Source organism: Euleptes europaea, chromosome 5 (assembly GCF_029931775.1).
Source record: "Euleptes europaea isolate rEulEur1 chromosome 5, rEulEur1.hap1, whole genome shotgun sequence".
Lineage (NCBI taxonomy): Eukaryota > Metazoa > Chordata > Lepidosauria > Squamata > Sphaerodactylidae > Euleptes > Euleptes europaea.
This window is the reverse complement of record NC_079316.1, coordinates 36,289,320-36,313,286: the sequence shown is the minus strand read 5'-3', so window position 1 is coordinate 36,313,286 and position 23,967 is coordinate 36,289,320. Positions and strand designations below refer to the sequence as shown.

The window sequence follows — 23,967 nt, the reverse complement described above, 5'->3', positions numbered from 1 at the left end:
CTTGACTTGGCCAGTTTTCCCAGGTAGAGGCTGCCAAGGGAGGGGGCAGATAAAGGTTGGTTGGCTGGTGGGTGGGAAGGAGAGAAGGAAGCAAGAAAAGGGAAGAAGCTATGGGGGATCCCAGGAAAGGGAAAGAGGAAATAGTGGGGGCAAGAAAATAAGATGCCCCCTGCAAGTTCCTGCAAATCCCCCACTTGTATATTTTCTGTTCACATACTTTGATGCTTTACAAAGGACACAAAACTCCTGAAAAATTGGGTGAGCTGATACATTAAAATACTGCATTTATAAAAGTTGAGCTACACAGTATTTGGATAGTAATCCCCTCACACACACAGTCTCTGTCTGTGTCCTGCACATCTTGCTCAAGTGATCTCTCTCTCTCTCTCTCTCTCTCTCACACACACACACACACACAAACCCATCTCTGTCACTGTTTTTCTCTCTCACCCATATACATACTCTGGGGGTAATCCTAAGAAGGTCTACTCAGAAGTAAGTCCCATTTTATTCAGAGGGGCTCACTCACACATAACTGTTCTTAGGACTGCAACCACCACCACTGCTTTTTCTGTCAAGCTGCTCCTTCCTTTCTCTGTGTCTCCGATGATACACGTCTCATTCCTTTCCTTCACTCAAGCTGATTCACACATTGTACATGGTGAGGCTTCTCTTCCAAAAGCAGGAAGCAATATAAAATATGAAGTAATCAAGGCAAAGTTTCACCAATTAAAAAAACCCATGGGTACAGTAGGATACATACTTACCTTTTATTGTTATTCTAACTGAATCACCTTTCTCTCCTTTTTCTCCAGTGAATCCAGAGGAACCTGGTATTCCCTTATAATTTTAAAAATAAATATGTCAAAGAACTTGCACTGAGGGCATACTATCCCCCTGCTTTTGCTTCCTTCCTTCCCTCTCCCCTCCACCCCTTCTCTCCCAGTAAGTGTTTCTGTCTTTTTCTCCCTCCCACATCCCTTCTCCTTCACAATTTCTCTCTCTGCCTCCCCCCATTTTCACTGTCAGTATGCCTCTCTTGCTCTTCCTCCCTCTCCCCTTCTCTTACAGTGTTTCTCTCTCAGGCTATCAGACCAGGCATCTGCCTGCTTGATTTTCCTTCTCTTCGCTGCTGTGCCACCCAGCTGCATGCCACCCAATGTCTCAAGACAAGGGCTGGCAGCAAATGGGGGGACGGTTGGGAGTTAAGGGAAAGCTCCTGCACCTCCTTCCACAGCCCCAATGCAGAAGCAAAAGTAGTAAGCACTTTGGCACTCATCCGCTTCAAACATAGTGGCCTCAGCATCTGACGATGGAGAAGGAGGAGGCTCCCCTTACAACTTCCCTGGCCAATGACATTGTAAGTCTTGAGCAGTTGACAGCACAAGCACGGCAAACTGTTTTCTGTTTTGGGTTTCTTTAACCTCTTCCCCCATTTTTTGTTTTGGAATTTTCTGCAAATCTGGGATGCCCAAATTTTGGAGAAGAGCCTCCCTATTATCAATGTGGCCCCAGTCCATAGATTTACGTATCCGTAGATGGGGCCAAATTGACTATTAGATAAATAAATTATTAATAAAGAATAACTGTAATGAATACATCACCTTGGACAGCATCTATTAGGCAGGCAAGTTACAGAAACATTGTATCTAGAATACCTGGTGCCCCTTCTCTTTCCACCTAATAGGTGACCTGTGCCATCATTGATGACAACATTCATGACCCAGATAACTTTCTGATTTCCCACAATAGCCTTGCATGGAGCTATTAAACCATGTCTAATGAAATGATCTTTTGACATAACAATAAACCAAAGCACATTCCAATTTATATTTTCAAAACCTGAGAAAATAGAACTTGTGTCCTCAGGAAGAGAAGCAGGACTATAAAAAACCATAGCGATTTTCTTCTTGGAAATTCAGAAAATGACCTATTGGCTGGGGCTACTCACTAAGGAGCCTGGTTGTCCAGTTGTGCCAGGTAAACCTGGGTCACCTTTTTCTCCATATCTGCCAGGTAACCCGTTTTCTCCTTTTCTTCCAGGATTACCAGGTAAGCCTCGTTTTCCTGCTGGACCACAGGGACCAGGGTCACATGAACAGTTGCCTGGACTCCCTATACGAGCACAAAGAAAATAAAGCTTTGAGCCAGTTATATATTACAAAGTAGTAAGCAAAATAATAATTCATGCCAGTTTAAGGATATTATAGCGCCATCCTAGGCACAGTTACAGCCTTCTAAGTCCACTGCAGTCAATAGGGTTAGAAGGGTGTGTTTAAGATTGCACTGTTAATTATTAAATTACACAGATGTGAGTTATCTGCTCTCTGAACGATCCATACTTGCCTTTTCCTCCCTTTTCACCTCTTTCCCCTGATGGACCCCTCTGGCCTTTAGCTCCTGGTTGTCCGGGGGATCCTCTCCCACTACAAGCAACACCTTGATTACAAACAAAGACACAGTTTTCCAATTAAATTTATTGTGGGTTTCCCCCCCCCCCCAAATTGTTCAAACAGCCTCATTCTTAGAAAAATTGTCAGGCAAATTAAAAACTATAATGGCAGCAATAGCTGAAGCCTTTATTTATTTGATAGCGCATTCTGGGTCAAAGGATCTGGCCCACTTTAGCACTCAAGAGTTAGAAAGAACTATAGTCCACTTTAGAATTTCTCACTAAAGGTTCCTAGTCCAGAGTGATCTAATTTGGGCTATGAAATTTTCTGCCACAAACCTGCCCCTCTAGCCAGCCAGGAAATACAGTTCTTAGCTCACCTGGATCCTCCTATCCTTTCCACAGCCTCAGGTAAAAGGAATCATTTGTTTTCATGCAAGCCTCTGACCCTATCACTAGAGCCAAACTATAATTGGCTTCTGGGGTATTTCTGCCTCACTATTCCCATGAGTGTTATGCCTTGCCATGCTTAGTTTTGCCTTTGAGGTTCCTGTGCTTTAATTTTGTGTGTTTGTGAGAAACCAGTTTTGGGTAGCCATGTGGTATTCTTCCTGATGCATTCCATGATGCTGCTCCCTTTGGATTTATCCTGTGGATTATTAGCTGCCTAGATGCATGGAACACCTGCTTGGATAGGTATTTATAAGTCTCTGCTTCACTCTCTTGCATTCCTCAAGAGAGTGTTTGAAGTGAAATTACATAGAGGAATCAATGTATCTCCAAAGTTTGGTCTCTATTTCTCCAAAACAACGTGCAGTGAGGAGAATATCATGTCCAGAAGAGAAGAGGTGAGCAGCTGCTTTTCCCTGAGAACAAGTTGCAGTCATGGCAGTTAGCAAGAGGCAAAAAGGGGTAAAGCATTCTCTTCCGGCCTACTCATTCTTTGCTGGAAAATGTTACCCTTTGGTCCTACTTTACCTTGGAGAAGTGGTTGTGGCTCAGTGTTAGATCATGTGCAGGAGGTCCCAGGTTCAATCCCCAGCATCTCCAACTAAAATAACTAGGCAGTAGGTGATGTGAAAGACCTCTGCCTAAGACCCTGGAGAGTCACAGCCAGGCAGGGTGGACAATACTGACCTTGAGGGATCAATAGTCTGACTCAATATAAGGTAACTTCATGTTTGTTTAGTTGGACTTTGGAGACACATGGTGGAGATGGAATGCCTCATTCGTTCTTAATTTACTATTTACAAAGTTCAATAATCTGATTAAAATGCAAAGCGGGAATGGCTCAGTGGTACAGCATCTGCTTTGCATGCAGAATACTCCAAGTTCAATCCCTGGCATCTCCAGTTAAAAGACTCAAGTAGCAGGTGATGCGAAAGACCTGAACTGGAGACACTGGAGAGCCACTGCCAGTAAGACTCAGTTGTCTGACTCAGTATAAGACAGCTTCAGGAGTACAGATGATTTTTTTAAAAAAGGTCATTCTGATACAGATCTCATGAACAATATAGAGAATAAGCACAGCTATCTTTTTATTCAATAGATATTATATGCAGATGTCATGTTGCAAAACAAATATTAGAGGAAATAACTTCAATGTTTACTAATGTCTTTATCAATATCCTTTTATTATTAACAACTACTACTCTCATGTAATGCTTAGAAGTAATTTATTTAATTTACCTGGTGGGCCAGGGAAGCCCCGCCTTCCTGGTGGTCCTGGTAAACCTGGTAATCCTGGAGAGCCTGGTCTTCCTGGAGCAGTTTCAGATATAGCAGGGAGGCCAGGCTCACCTCGAGCCCCCTGAGGACCTTCTATTCCCAAACTACCTTTGGAACCTGGAAGAACTATTAAAAAGATAAAGAAACACTATGGAACTTTCTACCCAACATATTCTCTGTGGCACCCCTCTACCTGATGGAACAACCTACCTTATGAGGTCAGAAAGGCTCCCACGCTATTATCTCCACCAAATATGTAAAACAGAACTTTATAGAAGGACATTTTTATGTAGGAAAACCTACTGTAGTTTCTATTGTTTGCTGCTGGTAAATGGTTTTTATTGTGTTGATTGTAAGTCTTCAGCACATTTATTTATTCCTCAATGACTCCCTGACACATGGAGAAACCTGAGTTCTATTTACTCCATTAAGAGTTAAAGAGTCTGTTTTAAATATGATGTCAAAGTTATGACTCTCACGGCTTACAAGAACCCTTATCATACACCAGAATTTGGGCTATGCTTTTCATGAACAGTTTTAACCACGCTCAATAGATCTAATGTAGACCATTATCAAGTGCTATTTGGACAGGCTTTTAGGTCAAAAGGCAGCGGCCTGCATAACTTCACTGACATAACAGTCCACTTGTACAGTAATTAAATCCCCCTTTATTGCAGGCCTTATAATGGCAGCTAAAAAATATTATTTTGGAAAACCTTTAAAATCTAAACTTCTAAGCTTGATTTTAAATAGTAGGTCTTGATAATATATAGTTTTCTGTCCTTTGCAAACTGCTTTTGAACTTGCTTTTTTTTGTTATTGTACAATTATTACTGCATGCTGCTAACTGCGAGTCACTTTCAGTAATTACTTAATTAGAAAGGCAGAATAGAGATGTCCTAAATACAAATGTTTTGGCATGTGCAAAAACATGATTTTTTAAAAACCCTTATAAGTTGTACCATAAGATCCTTACTAGATCCAGGTTCGCCTGGCCTTCCATCCATGCCTGAAGGACCTGGCAATCCAGTGGCACCAACATCTCCAGAAGGACCAGGATCTCCAGGATCTCCTTGAAGACCTATATAAGACCATTGAGAAGATGTTGTTTTGAAAATAATGTTAGGTTATGGGTTTTATTAAATGAATATAAAATAATGTATTATTAATTATACCTTTTATTCCAGCATGTGGTGCTGTTTGAGGTCCTGGTGGGCCAGGATGCCCACTCTCGCCAGGGTGCCCCTGTTGGAATGATTGGTTTTTTTTTTGCAATGTAATAATACAATGACATTAGTGCATGGCCGTGCTTTCCTGAAAAGGGGGGGTGAACTGCAGCGGCCGGGGGGAAAAGGCTTTTTTCCAAAATAAAACCAGGAAAGAAAGGCTTTTTTCCCCCATAGGGGAAAGCCTAAAAAGGTGACACGGGACCACAGCCATCCTGGGAGGTGTTCCCGGGGCAAAAGGTGTTTGGAAGCTGCCTAATGGCAGCTCTGTCCCCCAGAATGCCCAAGGAATGCCTCCTAGGGCGCCGGTGCGGGGACTTGCGCTGGGAGAACACTGGCGGAAAGCCCTGCCAGTGCCCGAGCCCCATGCTGCCGCCATGGTCCAGAGGGGCCAGCGTAAGTGGCACTATGCTGGCGCCCGTGCCAGTTTGCATAGCTCAAGAGGCATGGACACTGGGGTAGGGGTCACGCCAGCTCCTAAGAGCATTTGGGGGCCCCTTCAGGTATGCACTGTTAGATACATAGTTGCTAAAGGAAAATAATAATGCATAATAATGAAATATACTGGGATTATTTTAAAATGACTGCTCTGTGCTGGTAAGGAATGGTTTCCATTCTGCACAAATTTGATATAAATATTAAAAGCTTACCTTGATGCCTGGAAAGCCATGTTGTCCAGGAAATCCAGGAACTCCCTGTTCACCCTAAAAAAAAATTTAAAAAAAATATTATGCATTATATATATCTCCATCCCCATGCAAATTAATGCTTGTTTTTTTCCAAAAAACTAGGCAGATGATGCACACTGCTACAACTGATATATTTTATTATTGTTTGCTATTTGTTGTGATTCTCTTAAATTGAGTTTAGCATGCAAATTGATTCCACTGACATTAATTAGACTTGTTCATTATAATGTCATTATAATGTCATTCCCCAATTTAATGGACATTATACTACAAAAGATAAAATAATAAAAATGAGGGAGAATCAGGTACTGTACATATGCTTCAACTTAATTCCTGTCTTACAACATTTGCTAGCTCAGAGCCAGTTTATAACCATAATGTAGATTTTGAGACAACCTACATTATTCATTTAATAAATGAATATGCGACCAAGTACCCTAGTTTATTTGAATCAGTAAAAGAGGTTCTCACTATCAGAAATGTAAATGATCATTGTAAAAACACACCAAAAAAAAACCTCATCGGCAGTGAAAGGAACTTATATAACAACAGAAGATGTTTATACTATGAACACAGTAGTTATATAATATATATATACCCAGGTTTCAGCAATTAATCATAGGCAGTGCCATTTTTTATGTATTCTACCTTGTTTCCTGGAAAACCTGGAGATCCATAAGAACCAGGACTCCCCTACGGGAAAGATAACAGGCAAAGAATCATACATGAGATTAACTATTTGCACACTCATCCATAAACATACTGGAAGTAAATTTCATTGAAATCAATGGAACACACCTACACATAAAACGATGATATAAATAAAGACAGTCGTTATTAAATGGGCTTTACAGGTCAGTCCTAAGATCCCCAATGCCAGTACATCAGTGATGCCGGTAGGACACCGGCACAGCTAATCAGTATCCTTCACTCAGCAGAGAAAACATTTTTTTTATTGAAGATGTCAATGAATTGAGAGCATAGTATTGGCACTGGGGTACACAGCAATACTGCCAACATCTACCAGTCATGGTGCAGCATGCTGATGACACACCCTTGCCAGCCTGAAACAACAGCCAAACACTGCAGAGTGATGCCAGCTTGCCTCCTTGACATCATCTTGACCCACCCACTCATAGAGCAGAACAGGGTAGGAACAAAGGAAACAACAGCAGCATGCCACACTCCTGAGATCTTACATTCCTGAGTATGCATGTGTGTGTGTGTGTGGGGGGGGTGTCCAGGATGTTGTGCATGTCTTGAGATGAAGAACTGTAAGATTTCTGTAAAGGGAAGTGCTAGCAATATGCTGCAACAGTGTTTGTATCCTTGCATGTTTCTGCAAAGTACTTCTGATTTACGCAAATATCTGTTCTCCGTGTGTATTCTAAGAGTGCCTGACATGAGGCCAGAGAAAAGTAGCCCCATGCCCTGTCCTGACTAAAGAATAGTTTAGGAGAGCTGTGATTCACTGCAGGCTTAGTTGGTATCCTAAGTTGTAGGATGTCCATGTATGCATGATGATGTCATTCCCATTGAGTTCAGTGGGAGAGTTTCTACTTGCACCAGCTTTTTCACAGGCATAACATTATGCTAGCACTTGGGATGGGACCTAGGCTGAGGGGTTTAGAATACCAAATAAGTCCTGCTCCTCCCTCTGTACACCTCTGGTACGATGACTTTCTGGCCCTTATGTCAGCATAGCTGCATTAGTGTCAAGTTTATACCAGCATGGTATTGGCATGGCACATCTCCAGGTTACATGGGAATAGGGACTTAGTTGCCATCTCAAGCAGTTTCTAGAATGGTCTGAATGGTAAGCAGGCATGACAATCTTTAGTTAGTTCAGGATCATGATGTGATGGTACATCCCACTGACTTCAACAGGACTGATTTCATGTGATTGTTTTTGTCCTATGACTTTGGGTAGCATGCTGGAATTCTGACAGGCACATATAGTTCAAGGTGAGCAAAAATTTTTTGTATTACTGCAGTAATTCAAATTCAAACTAAAGTTTTTTGTTTTGTTTTTTAGTTCTTGGGCAATATACTATCTCATGCTGTACTATGCTATTCTTTCAGACGGCTCAAGTATTCTAACATTTGCACAGTTGAAATGTCATAAATTTTAAAAACCACCAGTTAATAAGACTATACAAAAATGGCTTTGAGGGCCAGAATGTCCTTTATATACTCAGGTTAATTATTCCCAGGATGTTAAAAGGTACATATCATGAGCCACAACCCAGGTCCACATGCAGAGTAATCTTTTGACTTGAGTTTCTTGAACAGCACCTCCCCATCACTCAAAAAACTGCATGGTAAATCTTATTTGAATCACAGGGAAGTGTCAAAAGCAAATAGATTACAGCATTAGGGTCACCGGTTCAAAGAAAGTCAAAAGTCCCAGAAGATATGCATAAGCCACTAGGCATGCCTAAGGCAGACGTGTGGCAATAATGCTTAAAATCAGATAGGAATTAAATGATATAAAATATAATAGAAAGATAATGGGTAAACTATTCTATTAAAATATGAAATTTAACACAGTTAAAGAGAGTGGACAATGGGTTGCATCCTACTACTCTGTTCAGCTAACAGCAGCACCTTCCTCAGGCCTCAAATGATTCCTTCCACACAATAGGCATTTTTTTTTTTTTTGCTAGAGAAAGATAGAAGAACACATGTGTCTGGGAAGTGAATTTGTTCATTCTGAAACATCCTTACCCGTATTCCAGGAAAGCCAATAATCCCCTTTTCACCCTTCCTTCCACTTCCAAGTTCACCCTGTTATAATTCAAAACATAGCATTTAAACAGCTTGAATAAAGTGATATAGTCTTCAGCAGTGATCCAGGGATGTTAAATACAGTATGCTTGTACTCACATTGATCTTCTAGCAGATTCTTTCCTGGGAGGTGAGTCCACTGGTTCTTAAACCTCCCAAGTTTAAAAAGTAGTTTGAGTATCCATTGTTAACAGTCTTTAAAGAGAAACTACCACCTGTGTAGGCACAGTATTTGTTCCCTTTAAAGAGTCCTACAGATTCCCCATGTAAAAGCTCTCAGTTAAGTTCAGATACATAGTCTGTGACTGATGCATAATCATAAAAGCTCCTTAAATTACACAAGTGGTTTCTTCCCAAAATATCAGAAAAAAGAAGTAACTCTAGCCATATACACATTTAGCCAGGCAAAGCTACTTCTCAACATTTTGATAAGTCATGAGATAAAAGAGATAAAAGAGCTAAGCAGTCAGATGTAGGACATCTAATTACTCGTGAAGAACTATGTCACTTACTTTGGGGCCAGGCGATCCTTTGGAGCCCATCAATCCAGGCATTCCTTTTGCACCCTAAATATTAAAATATTTCATTAAACAGTCTTATTTTCTCCATAACTGATACACAGTTTCTTACTGGTAATTTCATTTTTGAGAGAGTAACCATCAAAGGGACCCTTGCCATTCAAATCACTTTTTCTGAAAAATTACATTATGTCATTACTATATGTCTATTGTTATAGCAAGTAATATAACATCACATATCCTTAGAATATGGATGTTCCAGGGTGTGGAAGTGATACACTGCTTTGCAGGATAAACCTTCTACCGTTATTTTGCACAAGATGTGCTAAGGTAATGCACATGTTTGTCTTATAGTATATCTCAGTCACCTACATGAAAGTAATTTAAACTTCCAAATAAATCCATGGTGACTTCCAAGTAAATTGGATATTAATTGCCATACAACAAATGTTACCATTATAAACCAATGTTATAATGTGTATACCTTTTCTCCCTTCAGTAGATGAGAACTTGGAGGTCCAACCAATAATGGCTGTCCAGGAGATCCAGGAGGCCCCACATCACCCTATAAAATCCAAATAAACATGAAACTGAGTGAACAACCCCATAAAATTATTTTGGGGGTTATAATTCTACATTTGAAGAGACTTCAACTGATATCTGCTAACTCTTTGTTACACTACCATCTCATCTATTCTTCTTCACATATGTGAACATGTATCAGATAGTGATGATTTATCCACCTCTCACAGAGAAACTGCTATGAGGCATGCTTTGAACCACTTTGGGTCCCCATTAAGTAGGAAAGTGGGGTATACAGACTGAGGTTTTTATTTCTTGAAGACAAATAGCATTAAATGAATCTCAACCAGTACCTGAATGCAGTAATCTTGGACATACATTAAATGTCTGTAGGCAATTTTTTAAACTTAAAACAAGGCCTCTTCACCCACTCCCAAACATTCAATGATTTCTTCCTAATGTGGCATGACACTATTTGTGTTTCACTGAAAGTGCCAGCTTTACAGCGTGATAGTAAACACAATTATGCCCATCCAAAGTCCACAGGAATAAATGGTTAACTCTGCTTAGAATAGTACTGCAAGTGTGAAAACTTGTACATGCCTCTTCTAAGTAGGAATATTTCGTGCCTGTAAGAACGATGTCTAGTTATCCATTTAATTGTTTTTTAAACATGTTCAGACTATTATTCCTAGTTATAACTTCTTTGCTTACCGACAATCCTTTTTGACCTTCTACTCCAACACCTGGATTTCCCTAATAATTTTTTTTAAGAGTGAAAGAAAATAAGATTAGAAATTCTAAAAGGATTTAATGTCAGAATCTATTGTTTAAATTGGTAGCTTTTGTTTAAAACTTAAAGGAAGTTTCTGGAAAACTCAGCAGATAATAATAATTGAAGGCACTTTAAAACACAAGGGTGAATGCCAGTTTGATTGGTACTGTATAAACAGTCATGAAAAACAATCACTCACCTGTTTGCCTGGTAAGCCTGGATGACCAGCAGCGCCCTTTAAGGAAAATAAAGAACAAGGGGATCAAATACAAGAACTCAGCCTGAGAAAGATACACCGTTGCCATCTGATCTTAAAATGTAGGTCCTACAATTTTTGTTGCCTAGGATTTTTGTTAAATCATCATTTATGTACTTACTGTACATATTACCTTCTCCCTTTGTAGTTACATGACTACTGTGGGACAGATTTTTCTTTTCTTTTTCCTTCAGCCAATGTCAGGGCTCGGGCCAAACCTTGTGACATGCCCATGAGATGGCTAAGTGGGAGTTTGTGCCAACTGAGATAGACAGTGAACATAAGGTGTCTGAGACTGGTGAATGGGCAGATGCTTGTATTATCATAGTTTTAAAAAATGAATTACCAACAGTGTAAAAGAGGATAGGGAGGAATGAGACAAAGGCTGGGATACAGAGTCTTGCTTTAGCATACATTTGTATGACTGACAATCAAGGTATTATTACGTTTTTTTCCCTTCATTTATGATTTCTCCTGCCAAGAATCCTAGAAATGCAGAGCTAATTATCTTTAATAATTATCGGTTTGCTCTGTTAAGCTTTTGTGGGGGTGAAGCAGGTGGCTTTGTCCAGTAGAAATGCCTCGTCACTAGCATTTCGTTGGATGTCTGTCTTTCAGCACTAAAAAGGATGGCTGGTCAATTCTTGGGGGGGGGTCTAGAACTACAGAGGCCTGGAATGGCTGAGTGGATCCCAGAAACCTTGGCCCTATTTGGGTATGCAAATGAAGGGAAAGCCCTGGGGGACCTTTCAAAGGTGCTTAGGGGCCCCGCATAACACCCAGTCCCAGTGGCCCCCTTTCTGCTCCACCACCAGCAGAGGTGGCACTGGGCGCCCTCAGCAGCATGGGTGTCCTGTTGGAAGGTGCACCCACTGGTGAGCAGAGGGCAACCATGACTGCACAGACTGCCCACAACATTTCCCCCTTCCCAGGTATGGGTACCAGCTGTTCCGTGTAGGTGGGGTGTTCATGGGGGAGGGAATTCTGGGGCCCATGCCAACACTGGCAAGAGCCCAGGAACTTCTGGTGGGACTTGGACACATTAAGAGTGGGTGTGCTGCTGACAGCAAGCCAGCATCCCTGGCCACACCCCTTTTCTCTCCCGGGCTCTGACAGGCTCTTGGCTCGGCCCCCATGCCGGGCGGCCTCAGATTGATTCTGGCTGCCCTGTCTGGCATAGCCCCTCCATCTTCTCACAACGCCTCCAAGAAATACTGTGACGTGGTGGCTGGAGATGTTGATATGGTTACAACCACTGAAAGTCAGTTACTGATACTTATTTCCTGCCAGCCACTGTGTGAACAAACCCTACAGGGAGTGGACTAGTGGCAACACAGTTATGCTGTATTTGGCCACCACAGTGCAGGTGTGCCTCAGGATTGCTCTGTTAGTAGCAGGAAGATCATTCTTGGGGGGAAATTGATTCAGAAGACAGCTCTCTCAGTGGAAACTCGGCTTAGGAAATGTTGGCTCATCATGCTGATGAACAAAATTACCATGGACAATTAAAAAAACTTAAGTAAACTAAGTTTAATAAAAGATGGAGACTTTTTATTGTTCATTAGAATAAGGTAAAACTAGAGGGAAATGTTAAATTAGAAATATTATCATACAGATTTACATACAGAGCTGAAGCTCAGATATTATTGACACCAACATTATTGGCTTATGTAGTATCTATTTTATATGGATGTTTTGCAATTTTTGTATAGAATAAAGATAAAAAAATTAAATCTGTTTAATATAATTGGATAACATTTTATGGCAGAACATCATATACCCTAGAATTCTGCTTGAAGTCTCTCTCTGAATGTGGTCGAGAAGACTACTGATTCTCCCTTTCTCCCTTACAAGTATAGCATCATGAACAAAAATAATTCTCTTGTAAGATGGGGCCAGATGGGTGCTCATCACTGAGAACAGGTTGGTGAAATGAAAGCTTTAGAATTATACCTGTGATCCCGGTTGGCCTGGATATCCAGGTGGGCCTCTTGGTCCCCCTTCTCCTCTAGGACCCTGAAAACAGATGACACATTTTGCTTCTCGATACTAGCAAAGTTCCATTTTCCAACAAAATATAGTTTTACTTCATATTTCATGTGGCAGGTTCAATATCTCATCCAACTAATAGCATCCTCTAACATTTGGCCTTGGCCCCACTACTTGTAAGCGGTATTTCAGTCAGCTATTTTACTGATTTTGTAGATGAATTTCAGGGTCGCATAGTACACGAGCTAACTATCCATTGATGCACCTAAAAAATAAATTGGGAATAATGAGACTAAGCCTGTGAAACTGACCGATATACTAAATCTATTTGATATGGAGGGAACATGGGGCAAAAAAAGAGAGAGCTGTCCGTGTGTGTAAAGTACAGTCACGTTGCAACTGACGTAAGGCAACCATGTAGGGTTTTCATGGTAGGAGACTAGCAAAAAGCTACTAATTTAAAAAAGAGGAAAATTTCCTCTTCCCTCTTTTCTTTTCTCAGAGGCTCTCAACATCCCATACCCCTTGGGCGATATTTAGTCCTCACCAAGGGAGGTCTTGACGTGAAAGCAAGTGGATTAGGAGTTCCTCCAGGACATAACCACCAGCAGTCTTGCTTTATAAGAAACAGTGTCTTTTATTTACAGTGCACAGATAAAACATACCATCACGTACACTTCTCCACTACTACTTCCAGGCTATAATTGGTATCATTGGTGTTTGAGTGTGTTACAGAAGCACAGTTACATAGCCTTATATACACCCACTGCACCTGATCTGCATTAGGCCACCTGTGGACTTTCCCAAGCATTGCATTAGCAAACTGCCCAGATCTGGATTACTGCAGTTCCCTTTGGAACCAGCAAGGCTATTGCTTCTGCTGACATCATCTTTGGCCTCTCAGATCTCCAAGATCTGACAGCTCTCACACAGCTGTTACTTGTCAGATTATTACAACCAACTTGATACTCTGACAGGTTTTTGGTGGAGGATCTTTTTCTTTTGGTTAAATATCAATATTGTTCCACACTTTGGAAGTTGCTGTGTGAGTATACAGAATTCTATTCTGACAGTGTGTGTCCTCGTTTTGCTGATTTTATGCACTGAGGTCAGACACTTCACCATCAGATACAGTGATTCTCAAGTATCCTCTACAAGTACTTGTGAGTCTTTTTCATCTGATGATAACACCCCCAGGGTTTTTCAAGTAAAACCACTACCTTTCCCTTAAACAGGAGCTAAGCTAATGGAAGGGGAACTGAGTCACTGGGGAGGGAATAAGGAAGAACCTGAGCTTCAGGAAGAAGGAAAGAGGTGATGCATGAAAGAGGCAAGAGGAGAGAAAGAACTAAGGACCTAACTAGACACAACTGATATCCCCAGGTTCACCTTTGAGACATGCTGTCATATAAAAAATGAGTTCCCAGTTGTGAACTCCATTGTGCGGTGGGGGCCCAATTCTGGTCAGGACCACTTTGGCATGGGAGATCCTGCCTCCCCGTGCAGTTTTTCCACCCCGAAACACTGTGGGGGACTGGTGCAGTTTCATGGAGAGAAAATGGTGCGAGGGGAGGCAAGATCTCTACCTCCCCCCATGTTGTGGTTCCCACCTGAGAACTCACTTTTTAAAATGGCAGCACATCCCTGGGTTGAACCTGGCAATGCCTGGAACATCTAGAAGGCCCTTAGTCATGCTGAGATAGTGGAAGAATTGACTCAGGATGATGCAACGGTAACAAAGGCAACAATGAGAGTGAGAAGGAATCAGGGCAAGCTCCCACGCACTCACTCTATTCCACTAATCCAAGCTGGTCTATACCCAGGAATTGTGTTATCCATTATTTTTGACAGAGCTACATCTCAAGTGAAAACTGGAAGCTAGTATTCATTAGCTGGTTCAAATCAGATGCCTACACTATTATCACTGAGATTCAATTCATATGCTCAGTGTTCCTGCTTCCCATGTCCATCTACATCCCCCCCAGCAGGCTTACCTTAGATCCAGGTGCGCAGGCAGGCGGCGGCTGTGGGGGGGGGGAACCCTGTGGCCCAGGAGGCCCCGCAGGCAGCTCCTAGGCCGCTCCAGGCCCGGCGAAGGCAGCGGCGGCGGGGGGGCCCCGCAGCCCAGGAGGCCCTCCCAGGCCGGTGCCGGCCGGGAGGAGCCGGGCGTGCCCGGCAGCGGCGGCAGTGTGGCCTTCCAGCGGCTGCAGGAGGCCCTACCAGGTCGGTGCCGGCCAGGAGGAGCCGGGAGCGCCCGGCAGTGATGGCGGCACAGGCCTCCAGCAGCCGCAGAAGGCCCTCCCAAGCCGGTTCTGGCCGGGGGAAGCCGCGCGCGCCCGGCGGGGGAGGTGCCGTGGTTTTCCAGCAGCCGCAGGGGGCCCCCCCAGGGCGCTCCTGGCCAGGGGAAGCCGCGCGGGGCCGGAGGCGATGGCGGCGCGTGCCTCCAGAGGTCGCAGAAGGCCTTCCCAAGCCGGTCCTGGCCGGGTGGAGCCGGGGGCGCCCGGCGGCGGCGCGGCCTTCCAGCGGCCGCAGGAGGCCCTCCCAGGTCGGTGCCGGCCAGGAGGAGCCGGTCGCGCCCGGCGGCGATGGCGGCGGGGGCCTCCAGCGGCCGCAGAAGGCCCTCCCAAGCCGGTCCTGGCCGGGGGAAGCCACGTAGGCCCGGCGGCGATGGTGGCGGCGGCGGTAAGTTTTTTGGGGCTGAAAAACTCGGCTTATACGCGAGTATATACGGTATGTAAAACAGAATTTTCTATAAAAGTAATAGGGCTATAATATAACTGAACTTAACCTGAAAATTACCCAAATTATCCTCTTTGGTGTTGCCATCTGGATAACAGTCATCAATGAATCAATAGATCGTCCACTGCTTCAGTTCTTACGAAAACTCCTAAATGCCCCTCGATGTGTTGCTGGCGTTACTTTTCGTTCCGAGTTTGGCCAAATGTCACTTGAACCTAGGGCGTGGTTGGCCGCCTTTAAACTACACCTTAAACTGTGCTTTAGCACTGAGGGGTTCCTAGCTTCTCTGAAGCATGACCCTTTTAAATCCTCATGGCAAAAAATCTTAGATGAGAAACTGTCGTTGTTGGGCTTCTCGCAGGATATGTTATTAGATCTTGGGAAAACTGAAGCTTTTACCAAAATTAAAAAGCGCATTAAATAGCTCGATTATAACAGCTCTACTTTTCGTGCTCGTCGCGTCTGTTCATCCCAGTTCTTCAGAATACCCCCTCCACGTGGTCTGCCTGCCTATACATATTATCTGACAACTCCTCGTCTCTGTAGAGCTTTTTGCTTGGCTAGATTGAATGCTAACCCTTCTATGGTAATGCAGGGCAGAATTCTGAATATACCATACTCAGACAGGATCTGCCCTTGCTCCTCTGGCTCTATTGACTCATTAGCCCATGCCCTTTTGGAATGCCTCTTTCACGAGTAACTTTGATCGCACTATATTTCCCCCCTTTTAATATACAAATCCAATGCCTCTGTGACTGACATAATGCCTTTTTTACTAAGCGATAGGGACCCCAAGGCTACATTGTCAGTGGCAAGATTTGTTTCAATCCTTATATCCCTCCAACACTAGATATATGCTGCTCAAGATCAATTGATCAAGGAGCTTCTAAGGGATAAAAGGAAAAGGATATAACTGAATGGTTCAGAAAGGCACTTTATAAAGGGAAAAGGACTGTGTATAAGTTGTATTATCTGTTTGCTGCGCATATTACTATGCATTGTCTTCTACTGATATAGTATCATTTTCTGCATTGTATCTGCACTCTGTATCATGTCTAATATGCTAAACGTATTCAGCTGTTTTGTAATCCTAGTCCTAGTACATTACTTATTAGATGTCTCATCATATTGACTGTATTGATTTACACTGTGCAGTCAGCTTTGAGTCTCAGTGAGAATGGCAATCTATGAATTTAGTAAGCAAACACATATATGAATGTACAGGACTATTATGGAAGTATTGGTTCATACAGTCAGTGCCTCCATGTGATTCCCACAGGGCTACAAATCCCGGGAAGCTCTGCAGATTCCACAGGTGATCATGTAGGAGCTACTGAGCATCTGAACCAGATCAGAGAGATTTCCTTCAATATACTTCAGGGATACACTTATTCTGCTGAATATCAGAAGCATGGTACAGATTTTCCAACAGATCCATGAACTGGACCTGACTTTAAAAAAAAAAACTTCAAAAAGCAGATCTTGGGGTAGGGCAAATCAGATTGGGGTCATGGGACCAAGGTAGAGTTTAATCCTTTCCTCTAATGCTGTTTTCTACACATCCCAAGATTCTATTAAATTACACACCCCAAAGATGCTATTAGCTGCAACTGGGGAAAAAGAAAGGGTTCCTATATTGCACCCTGTCTTTTTCTCAACATGGCTAAAAGCAGATTCAAGTACATCTTTTCAATGGTTGAAACAGAGCAGGTGGCAAATACTTCTCTCACGCATTATGGCCACAGTCAACTCCCCCCACCAGCTCTTTTGAAGCATTAAAAAAGATACTAGATTTTGATTCTAGATCTGCCACCTTACATGAGGTTTCACCCTTACTAATGAGGATGTTCACCATCTCTTCAGACCCACTGATTCTTGGATGACCTAATCACAATGTGGAATCTGTTTAAAATAATCTTCATGCAGTAATTTCATACAGAGGTGATCACCAAATGAATTGTTCTATCACGTGAGTCTCCATAATAGCACCAGACATATACACACCACGGAAATGGTCATGGTGGTGAGCTTCTATACATGAATGTCACTACTTAGAGCTGCTACTGACCTTCAAACCAGAAGGAAAGGATTATGGGATACCTATAATATATAATAGGAACCCTGTGGCGCAGAGTGTTAAGCTGCAGTACTGCAGTCAAAAGCTCTGCTCAAGACCTGAGTTCGATCCCGACGGAAGTCGGTTTCAGGTAGCCGGCTCAAGGTTGACTCAGCCTTCCATCCTTCCGAGGTCGGTAAAATGAGTACCCAGCTTGCTGCGGGTAAAGGGGAGATGACTGGGGAAGGCACTGGCAAACCACCCCGCAAACAAAGTCTGCCTTGGAAACGTCAGGATGTGATGTCACCCCATGGGTCAGGAACGACCCGGTGCTTGCATAGGGGACAATTACCTTTTTTATAATATATAATATATAAGGCTGTCAAAGATAAGACATTTTGGAGGACACTGATTCATAGGGTCGCCATGAGTCAGAAGCGACTTGACGGCACTTAACACACACACACATAATATATGCCAGTATAATTGTCATGATTCAGAATGTATTTTCCAAATCCAATCCTTCCCCACTCCCCCCAAAAATAAAAGCAAACTGATGAAGAGCTTACAGGCAATCCGCATGGTCCTGGAGCCCCTCTTTCTCCCTGTAACCATAACCATTCATGATTAGATAAAAAACAACAGAAGTTCTTGTAATAACTTACTATCACAATGGTATGAGTAACTTTCAGTAGTATAAAACCTTGTTTCAATTATCTAGCAGGAAACGCTGAACTCTACAATCATGATTCATCCAGGGAATATTCTAGAAGCAAACCATGCAAGGAGATCGATCACTCGGCTGTAGTAAAACAGTAGTACTCACTCTGTGGGACACAGAGTGACACACTCGCAATCACCATCAACCCAAAGAGCCACACCTAGCATGAAGCCTCAGGGAGGCTCACAACCTTTCTGTTCCTCTGACAGCAGCTGTTTCAGCGTGAAAACCAGCTGCCATCCACAGCATCCACCAGGCAAGGGCCTTGCCCACTTTGCTGAAACTTAGGGTGGGTGCCAGATTGGGGAACGGTAATCAGGAGAACAACAGGTGGCATGTCAAAGAGCCATATGTGACTCCTGAACCACTGAGTATCACTATACTAACACACTTTAATAACTTCTTTATTCCATACTATTTTTATTAATTGTACCAATTTACAAGGGCACAAGGTAATCAACAGCTTTTACCAAACAAACTTGATTTAAAATAAAGTTTGGCTACTCAATCCTATACGTTCACTCAGGTAATCTCTAATGAATTTTGTGGGATTTATCCCTCGCAACATATGGAGAAGAATTGGTTTTTATATGCCAACTTTCTCTACCACTTAAGGAAGAATCAAACCGGCTTACAATCACCTTCCCCTCCCCTCCCTACAACAGATACCCTGTGAGGAAGGTGGGGTTGAGAGAGCTCTAGGAGAACTGTGACTAGCCCAAGATCAACCAGAAGGCTTCATGGGAATCAAACCTGGTTCTCCAGATTAGAGTCCACTGCTTCAAACCACTGCTCTTAACCACTACACCACGCTATCTCTCAAAACATATGTTTGCATATCTCTGGCCACTCAGTTGTCAAAAGATCCTCAAGGAAGCAACTGAAATCAATATTTAATTGTTCATATCTACATTTAAACAAACCCACAATTGACTATGGGTTGGATCCAGTAACCCATTAGAAGATGATCCTGATGGCTGCATATCCTCTCCAGTTTCACCTCCCCACCAGCAATCTCTTTGATCCCAGGAAAGTTGATTCTCATGGTTAATAGCCAGATAGGTCCATGGGCTACAGGGCATAGGGGCAAATAGCAAATCATTCCCTCCCCTGTCTTCCATCAGCACAGCTCCATTAAGTTGAGGAGGCAGAAGAAGTAAGCAGTAAGAATGACCTTTTCACTGTAGCCCACCAGACCCCATGGCTATGACCCCAAGAATCAACTATACTTGGGAAGATTCACGGTCCATGTGTGAGCACACTGCTGCATCCAATCTGGCACCAAAAGTTATCTGCTGCAGTGCTGCAATCCTAAATACACCTTTGAGGAACTAAATTTCATTGAAGGTCTTCTGAAGTAAATTTATAGGACTGGGCCTCAATGTCTGCAAATGCAGTTGAAGTTGTAATCCAAAAAACACTGTGAACAGAGGTTATTTGCAAATACAATACTCCTTTTGTTGTGGATGATACTTTTAAACAGTTTAAATATTTACATAAATTTAATACCTAAAGAAACAAATATTTGATATGCATTTCACATTATTTTAATTACTTTTCTAAACTGTTAAAACAATAAGAAAGTATTTGAATAAAAACATGCTCATTAGACTTACAGAAGCTCCTTTAATGAACTTGGAAACATTTACAGGATGTCCCTTTTCTCCTTTTCCCCCAGGAATACCCTGAAAAGACATTTTAAGACTAACCAATGAATATTTGTTAGAACAATTATACGTTTTGCTTCTGAAATCTGAAGTAATGATACACATGCAATAGTTGATTTTGATCTTGAACTCATGTAATAGATTAAGTACAATGGTTTTCTTCCACCACGTCTGGTACCTTCCATTAGTGGAAGGTGTCTTCCTTAAATGAAAGAGTCCTCATTGTAAAGAAACTATTGGATCCAACCCAACACACTTTTACTTTGAGTTTAAATTTAATTGAAAATAGCAAGCTTTGGCTTCTGGAATGCATGCTCAGTCACAATGTGAGACAAACTTAGAAATAAAATAATAAAATATATTAGTAGCTGATCCCTGCCACACCTGTTTTTCCAGCATAATTTACGGCATATGAAGAAATGCCAGTGAGTCAAAGCATGGTGTATATTCAAATGAAGGAAGGGCTGAATTCAGACATCATGCTAAGCTGTAAGTAAACTCCAATTTGCCACAATGGGCACAAACACAGCTTATTCATCATGTCCACATGCTCCCCAGCCTCACTCCTTTCTCTCCCTGGGCAAAGCACAAAAACAAACTCGAATTGAAAACAAATTCCAATTGCCCGTGATGTCCAAATGCAGGTGCTTGAGCTATTGGAAATTTGCCCCACACAAACTGGGCTTCTAAGCCACCCTCTCCCTACTCAGAATATATGCTTAATTTATTTCAATGTAGGGATATGATTGTCATGCACAATCAATTCTTTTGAGAGAATAATAAAGGTCAACTCACAAATGAGCCCTTTGGTCCAACACGACCAGCCTCTCCAGGAAATCCTGGCTCCCCCTTTGAACCATGGCATCCATCAAAGCCAGGTTTGCCCCTGGGTCCCTCAGGCCCTGGTGATCCCTATGAAGTTTCAAAAACAGAAATTGAATGTAAAATTGAAAAGAACTATTTGCTGGCCCAACATGAACTCCAGAGTTTGGAAGTCAACTGCTTATGCTGGTTTAGACAACATTTGCTATGATAACTAAAATCACTTCTCACTGATATCAATAAGATTTCACTTTCATCTTATACATGGCAACAGTTGCAATAGGAAGCCCTTTATCATAAAGAAGAAAAACTTCTGTGTTTCCTAATGTTTGAAATGTCATTCATAGCAGTAATTCATTTAATTCAATGCAATATCTGTGATATTTTACAAATGGGTTTCCATTGGTGAAAACCTATATCTTGTAAACTTCTTATAAGCACTGGTTCCCGCCTTAACGGGAGCCAGGTTTGCTGCCCGCGGCCGGAGCAAAGGCAGAGCGCGACAGCAGGCAGGCAAAATGGCCGGCCGGCATGCGCATCTGCGCATGCTTGGAAGGCTTGTGCCGGCCTCGGTCTGCCCAACAACAGCCTCCCCATTGGGCATCGAGCCAATGGGGACCTTGGGCGGGAGCCTGTGGGGGCAGGGTTCGGCCTCCCGGTTTAGCATATAGGGGGGAGGAGGCCCCGCCCTCAGCTCACTCCGTCTTTTCTGTTGACCCGCCCACCCACCCTAATTTTACGTCACAACTTGGGCAGATAGGCATGGAGATGTGTCAGTTTGGGGGAAAGCGGCCGGGAGGAGTCGCTTTCTCAACTATGGGAATCCCAACAAGGGGTGTTTGGGGAGAGGCTTCAAGGACATGTCCTAAAGGGAGGGTAGGTTGTCTGCCTCTTCCCAAGCGAAGGGCAAAACACCCAGTGGTGTTCGTCTTGGTGTCTCGGAGGGCCCATTGCCCTGGCTGCTCGCAGCGGGCTCACTGTGGGCTGGTGGTTACACAGGGCTGCATTGGGGTCAGCCCTGGTACCTGACACATCGCCACGGGGGTCGCAGCTGTTGCCAATTCCAAGTTGTGGCTCATTATATTCCAATCATTATCCTAATCTTACAATTATTATTATGAATGTTGATGTTTAATAAAGCTATGTTGTAATAAAATTGTTAACTAAGAAAGTGTCTTACTTATAATTTAGCGCGTCTAAATTCCCTCCCATTTGGCCCTGGGTCAGCAAATGATATCTACTAATTTTATAAAGTAACCAATTTTCACATCACCAAAAAGCATAGGAAACCATGCACATTTACTGACCTGCTATAACTGAAGAATTTCTAGGTTGGAGAGAGCCTGGCAACCAGTGGGAGACCAGGGGTGGGGTCATGGGGGCACCCAGTAGCAATGGCATGATGTCACTTCTGGGTTTCCCCCTGAAATGATGTCACACCTCTCCATGAATCACCAGAAACTCTATGGTAAAACCATAGTTTCCAGAAATTTCTAGAGAGGACTGATGTCAGTCCCAAGAAAAATCCAGAAGTAATGGCAGTTCTTTTGAAATCACCAGAAACTCTATGGTTTTACCATAGAGTTTCTGGCAATCCCGAGAAAGGTATGACATCACTTCCAGGTTGCTCCTGGAAGCAACATCACATCGAAGGTGCAATTGCCATTTTAAATTTTATTATTCTCCTGCTGCTGCTCAGAGCAGAGGGGGGAAATGGAAGCTGGGAAAGGGGGAATCCCTGCCAGGTAGACTAGCAACCCTGGCACAGATGCTTGCTGCTTCATGAGTTATGATAAGTCCTTCCTCTAACACTGTCAAGCTTTGTAACTGAAACTCAAATTTGGGTGCTCAGGGCTTCATTTCTGCTCATGAAAATTGAAGACAGGAGTGTGGGACTAACAAGTAAATTACATTTTACATGTAGCACACAGTTAATTTCCATAAGAACATAAGAAAGGCCTTGCTGGATCAGACCAAGGTCCATCAAGTCCAGCAGTCTGTTCACACAGTGGCCAACCAGATGCCTCTAGGAAGCCCACAAACAAGACAACTGCAGCAGCACCATCCTGCCTGTGTTCCAAAGCAACTAATATAATAGGCATGCTCCTCTGATCCTGGAAAGAATAGGTCTGCATCATGACTAGTATCCATTTTTACCAATAGCCATGATTACTCCTCTCCGCCATGAACATGCCCACTCCCCTCTTAAAGCCTTCCAAGTTGGCAGCCATCACCACATCCTGAGGCACGACGTTCCACAATTTAACTATGCATTGTGTAAAGAAATACTTCCTTTTATCTGTTTTGAATCTTTCACCCTCCAGCTTCAGCAGATGAGCCAGTGTTACTTATCTTTTTACTCTGGCCTCTTCAAAGCCTCATGAGTGTGTGGACAAACCTCCACAGATACCAAGCAGTTCAATACTTAGTGGTGTGTGGTTGTACTACTATTAATGTTGTTATTCATTTTGACATTACCAGCCCAACACCATGCCATCACTGAATCATATCCATGATATCATCAGGTCCTAATCAGTGAGGCTGGGAGGATGGAGACCTGGCAACCTTTCCCCTTCATGCTCCATCACCAAAAATCTTTTGGCTATGGGCCCAAAACACACCCCCTTCTATTGTTTGCACCATGGTAACTGATATTTGCACAGGACTTTCTACATGTGGGACTGCAACTTTGATCTTACTTAATGATCTCTACCAATACTGTAGTTTTAATTTAGGTGGGAACATCTGTTCAGTGAAATTAAAGAACAGTGTCTGAAATGTAAAATGAGTTTGAGCAAAATAAACTATGGGAATTTAAAAGTCAAATTCTCTAGCGCAGTAACACCACTCTACAATCATAAAATGCACAAACACTGGTCGTGTACTTACACGGATACCATCTATACCAGAAAATCCTGGAACTCCGGTAGGACCCTGAAGAAATTAAATATTGAAGAAATGATGCGCTTGAAATGGTGCTTTATAAATACAGAATTAGTAAAACTGAGTTAAAATGTCCCTTAAATTATGAATGAATGACAAAAAATCCTGGAGCACACAAAAGACAACAAAAATTATTG

At 42.6% G+C, this 23,967-nt stretch overlaps 1 protein-coding gene across 1 annotated transcript in view; it reads right to left on the bottom strand.

Annotated features, from left to right (window-relative positions):
• Positions 1-23,967, bottom strand: part of COL4A4 (collagen type IV alpha 4 chain) — an 80,886-nt gene that overhangs the window by 34,259 nt on the left and 22,660 nt on the right. Inside the window, exons 5-22 of the mRNA XM_056849623.1 lie at positions 23,777-23,821; positions 20,861-20,977; positions 20,015-20,083; positions 18,247-18,282; positions 12,847-12,909; positions 10,837-10,872; positions 10,577-10,618; positions 9,825-9,905; positions 9,335-9,388; positions 8,763-8,822; positions 6,684-6,728; positions 5,997-6,050; positions 5,296-5,365; positions 5,097-5,201; positions 4,082-4,246; positions 2,343-2,439; positions 1,952-2,111; positions 768-840 (exon numbers count right to left, since the gene is read on the bottom strand). Coding sequence (XP_056705601.1) covers positions 768-840; positions 1,952-2,111; positions 2,343-2,439; positions 4,082-4,246; positions 5,097-5,201; positions 5,296-5,365; positions 5,997-6,050; positions 6,684-6,728; positions 8,763-8,822; positions 9,335-9,388; positions 9,825-9,905; positions 10,577-10,618; positions 10,837-10,872; positions 12,847-12,909; positions 18,247-18,282; positions 20,015-20,083; positions 20,861-20,977; positions 23,777-23,821 — 1,372 coding nt within the window. The remainder of the gene's footprint in view (positions 1-767; positions 841-1,951; positions 2,112-2,342; positions 2,440-4,081; positions 4,247-5,096; positions 5,202-5,295; positions 5,366-5,996; positions 6,051-6,683; positions 6,729-8,762; positions 8,823-9,334; positions 9,389-9,824; positions 9,906-10,576; positions 10,619-10,836; positions 10,873-12,846; positions 12,910-18,246; positions 18,283-20,014; positions 20,084-20,860; positions 20,978-23,776; positions 23,822-23,967) is intronic.